The sequence below is a fragment of the Staurois parvus genome, unplaced genomic scaffold, assembly GCF_062004578.1.
Source record: "Staurois parvus isolate SC_StPar_1 unplaced genomic scaffold, SC_StPar_1.0 ptg000790l, whole genome shotgun sequence".
Classification (NCBI taxonomy): Eukaryota; Metazoa; Chordata; class Amphibia; order Anura; family Ranidae; genus Staurois; species Staurois parvus.
Window position 1 is genome coordinate 453312 of NW_028318586.1, and position 8990 is coordinate 462301.

An 8990-nucleotide genomic window follows, 5' to 3' on the forward strand; every position below is an offset into this window, starting at 1 on the left:
ATTCAGAGGAGGGACGATCAGCGATTGCATCTATCCTGCGGGAACTGAATTCAGAGGAGGAATGATCAGCGATTGTCATCCATCTTCATGCGGGAACTGAATTCAGAGGAGGTATGATCAGCGACTGTCATCCATCTTCCTGCGGGAACTGAATTCAGAGGAGGTATGATCAGCGATTGTCATCCATCTTCCTGCGGGAACTGAATTCAGAGGAGGTATGATCAGCGACTGTCATCCATCTTCCTGCGGGAACTGAATTCAGAGGAGGTATGATCAGCGATTGTCATCCATCTTCCTGCGGGAACTGAATTCAGAGGAGGTATGATCGGCGAATGTCGTAGAAAGGATGGCGCTCTACTTCCTGCTCTCTGTGCTTTCCATCCCCCATCAACCAATCACAATGTGTCCACAATCACCAATGATCAGTGACTGTCATCCATCTTCCTGCGGGAACTGAATTCAGAGGAAGCATGATCAGCGATTGTCATCCATCTTCCTGCGGGAACTGAATTCAGAGGAGGTATGATCAGCGACTGTCATCCATCTTCCTGCGGGAACTGAATTCAGAGGAGGTACGATCAGCGATTGTCATCCATCTTCCTGCGGGAAATGAATTCAGAGGAGGTATGCTCAGCGACTGTCATCCATCTTCCTGTGGGAACTGAATTCAGAGGAGGTATGCTCAGCGACAGTCATCCATCTTCCTGCGGGAACTGAATTCAGAGGAGGTACGATCAGCGATTGCCATCCATCTTCCTGCTGGAACTGAATTCAGAGGAGGTATGATCAGCGATCGTCATCCATCTTCCTGCAGGAACTGAATTTAGAGGAGGAATGATCAGCGATTGTCATCCATCTTCCTGCTGGAACTGAATTCAGAGGAGGTATGATCAGCGATCGTCATCCATCTTCCTGCGGGAACTGAATTCAGAGGAGGAATGATCAGCGATTGTCATCCATCTTCCTGGGGGAACTGAATTCAGAGGAAGCATGATCAGCGATTGTCATCCATCTTCCTGCGGGAACTGAATTCAGAGGAGGTATGATCAGCGATTGTCATCCATCTTCCTGCGGGAACTGAATTCAGAGGAGGTATGATCAGCGACTGTCATCCATCTTCCTGCGGGAACTGAATTCAGAGGAGGTACGATCAGCGATTGTCATCCATCTTCCTGCGGGAAATGAATTCAGAGGAGGTATGATCAGCGACTGTCATCCATCTTCCTGTGGGAACTGAATTCAGAGGAGGTATGCTCAGCGACAGTCATCCATCTTCCTGCGGGAACTGAATTCAGAGGCGGTACGATCAGCGATTGCCATCCATCTTCCTGCTGGAACTGAATTCAGAGGAGGTATGATCAGCGATCGTCATCCATCTTCCTGCAGGAACTGAATTTAGAGGAGGAATGATCAGCGATCGTCATCCATCTTCCTGCTGGAACTGAATTCAGAGGAGGAATGATCAGCGATTGTCATCCATCTTCCTGCTGGAACTGAATTCAGAGGAGGTATGATCAGCGATCGTCATCCATCTTTCTGCGGGAACTGAATTCAGAGGAGGAATGATCAGCGATTGTCATCCATCTTCCTGGGGGAACTGAATTCAGAGGAAGCATGATCAGCGATTGTCATCCATCTTCCTGCGGGAACTGAATTCAGAGGAGGTATGATCAGCGATTGTCATCCATCTTCCTGCGGGAACTGAATTCAGAGGAGGTATGATCAGCGATTGTCATCCATCTTCCTGCAGGAACTGAATTCAGAGGAGGTATGATCAGCGATTGTCATCCATCTTCCTGCGGGAACTGAATTCAGAGGAGGTAAGCTCAGCGATTGTCATCCATCTTCCTGCGGGAACTGAATTCAGAGGAGGTATGATCAGCGACTGTCATCCATCTTCCTGCGGGAACTGAATTCAGAGGAGGTACGATCAGCGACTGTCATCCATCTTCCTGCGGGAACTGAATTCCGAGGAGGTACGATCAGCGAATGTCGTAGAAAGGATGGCACTCTACTTCCTGCTCTCTGTGCTTTCCATCCCCCATCAACCAATCACAATGTGTCCACAATCACCATGGAAATGATCAGATCAATGAAACGTTTGTCATAGACAGACCATCATGTGCCGATCATATACACAGACATTTGTATCACGGGAAACAAACAAGAAGAAACATGTATGGAGAAAGACACGGAAAAGTCCCAATATGTGCATTCACCAATCACTCCTTCATTCCCGGTATACACACAATTCCATTGCTTCCATGTGTACACCATCAGTCACTCTTCTAGAATTGGGACATTTTATTACCACCCACCTCTTCAGTGATCCCCCACCATGAAAGTATTGTCCTCACCTCCAACTGTGGGCCTAATGAGTGCTTGGAACATTTGTCCACAAAGTATTAATAATAGACCTCCAAGTGTTTGTGAAATCTCCCACCACAAATGTACTCAGCCAATCACAGGGCAGGACTCCATTGTTATTCTTCTCCTGATATCAATGACCAACCCAGTCCCACACTTCATCCATGTCTTTGGGGACCTCTCATCTCCTTATGGACTGTTTCTTCCATGATGAAGATCAGCCATGGAGTATATCTGAGGTGTATATCAGGGTGTGCTTCTTCTCCACATGAGAGCTGGGATGTCCAGCAACATTCATCTAGAAGACATTTCCCGCACTCAAGGCACTAATACACCTCCAGGGTTGTGTGGGACCCCTGATGTACAGGAAGACAGGACTTCAGTGCGGAACATTTCCCTCACTAAGGAGTGGAAAGTAGCTTCTCCCTCGTGTGCAAACTCTGATGTTTGTAAAGATGGGACTTCTGTGAAAAACATTTCCCACACTCAGGACAGGAATACGGCTTCTCCCCTGTATGAGATCGCTGATGTGTATAAAGACTGTATTTCACTGAAAAAAATTTCCCGCACTCAGAACAGGAATACGGCTTCTCCCCTGTGTGAGATCTCTGATGTCTGTAAAGATGAAACTTTTGTGAAAAACATTTCCCGCACTCAGAACAGGAATACGGTTTCTCCCCTGTGTGAGATCTCTGATGTTTGTCAAGATCAGACTTCTCTGAAAAACATTTCCCACACTCAGGACAGGAGTACGGCTTCTCCCCTGTGTGCAATCTCTGATGAGTGTAAAGACTGGATCTATCTGAAAAACATTTCCCACACTCAACGCAGGAATATGGTTTCTCCCCCGTGTGAGATCTCTGATGTGTGTAAAGACTAGACATGTCTGCAAAACATTTCCTGCACTCAAGACAGGAATATGGCTTTTCCCCCGTGTGAGACCTTTGATGTCTGTAAAAATGTGACTTTTCTGAAAAACATTTCCCACACTCAGGACAGAAATATGGCTTCTCTCCCGTGTGAGATCTCTGATGTCTGTAAAGACTGGACTTCACAGAAAAACATTTCCCGCACTCAGTACAGGAATACGGCTTCTCCCCCGTGTGAGATCTTTTATGCACATTAAGACCAGATTTACAATGGAAACTCTTCCCGCACTCAGGACAGGAGAATCTCTTCCCTGTTGGAGGACCGGCCTGGTCCCGCACAGTCTGAGGTTCCTCAGGATATGAGGAATCCGATGGTATATCTACACTGGGTGGTGCCGGATGGACATTGGAGGGAGCCGGGTTTTCTCCTGGACTATACTGTGTGATGTCCTCATCTTCTACTTTCCAGTCTGGAGACAAAGTGAGACAATCCTCGGAGGTTTTCCTCATCTCCCGGCCATGGACTAAAATACAAAGACAAAGAGGATTACTAGACAGGAGCTGATTGGTTCCCCCAAACCAGGACTCCGCCCACATCAGGCAGCTTGGTCTCTGAGAAGCTTACAATTCCACCCTCAAGGTGTCACGGTCACCCCCTCTCCTGCTGTCCCTTCCTCCCCTCAGTTCAGGTGGTCTGCAGCAGCTCCCCCCTCGCTCTCCTTTGATCCTCCTCCCTCCATTCCCCTTGCAGATTCCTCACATCCTGCACAAGGAGCGGGAAGCACCTCTCCTCAGTGAAGCTGCCGAGGAGTCAGGTACCCCGCTGGACCCGCATAGCACGGGCCTCCGGGGTGTCTCTGCACCCCCCCGGCAGGCGCAACGTGGGAACGAGGCTTCCCATGCTCTGTGCGTGCCAGAGACAAAGGGTGCGCTCCCTGAGCGTGGCCAGAGTGAGGGGGGCATGCCTCGTTGCCCCGGCAACCCGACACTGGACCGGCCATTGCCAGGGCAACCAGGAAGCATCCTGCTCCGGCATAAGAGGACCAGAGCGGGACCCGGGAGGTTGTTGGTCCCCTGCACATCACCGTGAGTAGCTGTTGGAAGGTCTGAGCTGAGGCCAGACCCCCACAGCCAGACCCTGCTGAGTACTTTGCTGATCCCTGGGGGCTAGAGGTGCCTGCTGTCTGCTGTGTACCAAAGAATACTCCTGCCTGCTATCCATTGTGTGCCAATGAGTACTCCTGCCTGCTATCCGCTGTGTGCCAACGAGTACTCCTGCCTGCTATCCATTGTGTGCTAACGAGTACTCCTGCCTGCTATCCATTGTGTGCCAAAGAGTACTCCTGCCTGCTATCCATTGTGTGCTAACGAGTACTCCTGCCTGCTATCCATTGTGTGCCAAAGAGTACTCCTGCCTGCTATTCATTGTGTGCCAAAGAGTACTCCCGCCTGCTATCCACTATGTGCCAACGAGTACTCCTGCCTGCTATCCATTGTGTGCCAACGAGTACTCCTGCCTGCTATCTGCTGTGTGCCAACGAGTACTCCTGCCTGCTATCCGCTGTATGCCAATGAATACTCCTGCCTGCTATCCGCTGTGTGCCAAAGAGTACTCCTGCCTGCTATCCATTGTGTGCCAACGAGTACTCCTGCCTGCTATCCGCTGTGTGCCAAAGAATACTCCTGCCTGCTATCCGCTGTGTGCCAAAGAGTACTCCTGCCTGCTATCCATTGTGTGCCAACGAGTACTCCTGCCTTCTATCCACTGTGTGCCAATGAATACTCCTGCCTGCTATCCGCTGTGTGCCAACGAGTACTCCTGCCTGCTATCTGCTGTGTGCTAACGAGTACTCCTGCCTGCTATCCATTGTGTGCCAACGAGTACTCCTGCCTGCTATCCATTGTGTGCCAACGAGTACTCCTGCCTGCTATCCATTGTGTGCCAATGAGTACTCCTACCTGCTATCCGCTGTGTGCCAATGAGTACTCCTACCTGCTATCCGCTGTGTGCCAACGAGTACTCCTGCCTGCTATCCGCTGTGTGTGAATGAGTACTCTTGCCTGCTATCCGCTGTGTGCGAATGAGTACTCCTGCCTGCTATCCGCTGTGTGCGAATGAGTACTCCTGCCTGCTATCCGCTGTGTGCCAACGAGTACTCCTGCCTGCTATCCGCTGTGTGCCAAAGAGTACTCCTGCCTGCTATCCGCTGTGTGCCAACGAGTACTCCTGCCTGCTATCCATTGTGTGCCAACAAGTACTCCTGCCTGCTATCCGCTGTGTGCCAGAGGTTACTCCTGCCTGCTGTTCGCTGTGTGCCAGAGGTTACTCCTGCCTGCTGTTCGCTGTGTGCCAGAGGTGACTGCTGCCTAAACCGTGAGTGCTCAGACCCTCCTGTCTGAACTACCCCCCATGGGTCTCCCTATTTTCCCTGCCTGGACTGTCCATGAATCCCCCTATTACCTTGCCTGGACTGGCTCCATTGAATGCCCCTATATTTTCCCTGCTTGGACTGCCGTTGAATTTCCCTCTTGTCCTGTCTGGTCTGCCCCATTGAACACTCATACTTTTCCTACCTGGATTGCCCCATTGAACCTCCCTATTACCTTTTCCGGAACTGCCTGCTTGGATTAATACTTGCTCAGGCCATTGATACCCAATTGCCCTATCGTGGGCCGGATTACAATTGTTTTGGGCTCCTCCCCTCCCCTTTTGGGTACCCAGACACTACCTTCCTACCCTGATTGAGTGCCTCCCATAGTTCAATACAGCTTTGTGTGTTTATCATCCTCCGTGTGTGTTGTGTCCTGCCTACACTTCCATCACACAAGGGAACTAGGAAATGGCTCCTCTGATCTCCTACCAGGTCATTTCTTTATTCATGGACCTTAGTCAGAGAGTGAGGAAACAACCAGAACTGTCTTTTATAGGAGGGACAGTGATGAGGGGATTATAGGACGAGGGTCCCCACCCCCTCTATCACTCATCGCCATCTTCCCAACACAAGAAGTACTGCACTTCCTTATTTACTCCATGATTTAGTCATGAAGAACAGCGGGGCTGAGCCCCACCAGAGGTCAGAGAGTGAGGATGGGGGGAGAACAACCAAGATGAAGACTGCACTGATCCTGAAGACCACCATCATTGGGGTATTGACTCCTCCCTCATTATCACTTTCTGTTTAAGGGTCCAAAGTTGGAGGATGTTATCACATTATTATCACCATGTAAAAGTCTGTGCTCCAATCACATCGTTCGATATAAAATGTCCAGCTGGGAGGAAATGGGGGGAACAAAAGAGAATCCATATTATGTGTATATATAGCAGTGGGGGGAGGGGGAGAGCAGAAGTCAGGAGTATGTAATGTACAACATAGAGTATATAGTGCAGGGGTCAGGAGTATGTAATGTACAACATAGAGTATATAGTGCAGGGTCAGGAGTATGTAATGTACAACAGAGTATATAGTGCAGGGGTCAGGAGTATGTAATGTACAACATAGAGTATATAGTGCAGGGGTCAGGAGTATGTAATGTACAACATGGAGTATATAGTGCAGGGGTCAGGAGTATGTAATGTACAACATAGAGTATATAGTGCAGGGGTCAGGAGTATGTAATGTACAACATAGAGTATATAGTGCAGGGGTCAGGAGTATGTAATGTACAATATAGAGTATATAGTGCAGGGGTCAGGAGGATGTAATGTACAACATAGAGTATATAGTGCAGGAGTCAGGAGTATGTAATGTACAACAAAGAGTATATAGTGCAGGGGTCAGGAGTATGTAATGTACAACATAGAGTATATAGTGCAGGGGTCAGGAGTATGTAATGTACAACATAGAGTATATAGTGCAGGGGTCAGGAGTATGTAATGTACAACATAGAGTATATAGTGCAGGGGTCAGGAGGATGTAATGTACAATATAAATTATACAGTATAAGGGTCAGGACTCATAATATTGGTATTCAGTAATCAGTGGAAGATTAAATGTTTACTGTAGACAAGTTGCAGAGATCCCACACCGCTGCCTCCCATCTCCTGAGACTGCACTCAGTGACTTGGGGCTGAGACACTACAGACATATCCCTCAGCTCCCAGCAAGGAACCCTGGGAGAATTGTTCTGTCAGAGATCCTACTAGACCTGGGCAAGGGGCAGGAGGCCCAAATTACATGCCCCAAGTAATGCTGATTCATGAGCATGTCTAGTAATGCTCATAAATCAACATTTTGCTGCCGGCTGAACCCCAGAACCTCCATAAATCCAGTCTAGATACATAAATTGTGTCTGCAGCACAGAGAAGGAAGATTATCCGAGAGAAATCCAGGAATACAGGACGGGGAACACAGCTCAGGAAAGTGACCAGGGGATTACAGGCTGATATCACCCAGTCCCCGCCCTACTCTGGACCAATCAGTGAGCAGTATGGGTGGAGGAATGGATTTAGTGTTCATGACCCACCTGTGCTGATCTCTGTAGGAGTGTCCTCCTCTATAAATGTCCCCGTTATTCCATCCTCCTCCATAGACTGCTGATCATCCCTCACATACGCCTCTTCTTCTTCTGCTTTCACCTCAACTTTTATATCTATCAGATCTTCAACCTAAAACAAAATAATAATAGAAGAGCTCATCTGTAAAACATAAACTCCAATGTTGTGGCATCAAATTAAAAAAAACACTTCTATGAGTCCTTTTTCTGAATGCTCCATCCCACCAACCTTGTAATGGTGAGGGATGGTGTGACCTTCCTGTGTGGAATCCCGGGAATACAGAGGACGGGGACATCTCTCTGGTGGGTTCCTGGTATTAGGTGGCTCCATCATCTCCTTGTGTCCTTCTGAAAACTCCTCCATCACTCCATACTCCTCTTTATTCTCTTCTTTAACATCAATATTATCATCCCCGAGGATTCCACTCTGAAAGATATAATAAAACATTCATTGTAACAAACATGCTGTGTATAAATCACAACTACCAATAATTGTCATCATCTACCTGATGATGGTGAGGGATGGTGTGACCTTCCTGTGTGGAATCCCGGGAATACAGAGGACGGGGACATCTCTCTGGTGGGTTCCTGTAGCTGGATGACTCCACCATGGTGTCCTGGTACAGATCTTTGTGTTCCTTTAGAAGCTCTGACTCCTCCATCCCCCCATCCTCATCCTCCTCCTCTTTTATCTCTTCTTTAACCTCAACTTTAGGATCTCTCAGGTTTCCACTCTGAATATATAATAAAATGCCATCAATGGTAACAATGCAGATAATGTACAGATCCTAATGATACTATCAGTGATTGTTCCTCATCTACCTGATGATGGTGAGGGATGGTGTGACCTTCCTGTGTGGAATCCCGGGAATACAGAAGACGGGGACATCTCTCTGGTGGGTTCCTGGTATTAGGTGGCTCCATCATATCCTTGTGTCCTTCTGAAAACTCCTCCATCACTCCATACTCCTCATCCTCCTCTTTATACTCTTCTTTAACATCAATATTATCATCCCCGAGGATTCCACTCTGAAAGATATAATAAAACATTCATTGTAACAAACATGCTGTGTATAAATCACAACTACCAATAATTGTCATCATCTACCTGATGATGGTGAGGGATGGTGTGACCTTCCTGTGTGGAATCCCGGGAATCCAGAGGACGGGGACATCTCTCTGGTGGGTTCCCATGACTGGATCCATCTGTAGGAAACACACACACTGACTGAATCCATTGTTTCTATGTGTTTATCAGAT

General features: G+C 48.2%; 1 protein-coding gene across 1 annotated transcript; it reads right to left on the minus strand.

The window, feature by feature from the left end:
- Positions 1-7902: 7902 nt before the first annotated feature.
- On the minus strand, positions 7903-8780 carry LOC149444310 (uncharacterized). Its single transcript, XM_089654701.1, has 2 exons — positions 8553-8780; positions 7903-8157 (listed from the first exon to the last, which is right to left on the minus strand). The coding sequence occupies exons 1-2, from the start codon at positions 8778-8780 to the stop codon at positions 7903-7905; spliced, it is 483 nt and encodes a 160-aa protein (XP_089510827.1).
- Positions 8781-8990: the final 210 nt, after the last annotated feature.

Excerpts from the sequence above, each read along its gene's own strand:
- LOC149444310 (XM_089654701.1), bottom strand. The coding sequence starts at position 8,780 with ATGTTTTATTATATCTTTCAGAGTGGAATCCTCGGGGATGATAATATT. Across the intron at positions 8,158-8,552 it reads CCATCCCTCACCATCATCAG|AGTGGAATCCTCGGGGATGA; the intron begins GTAGATGAGGAA and ends TATATCTTTCAG.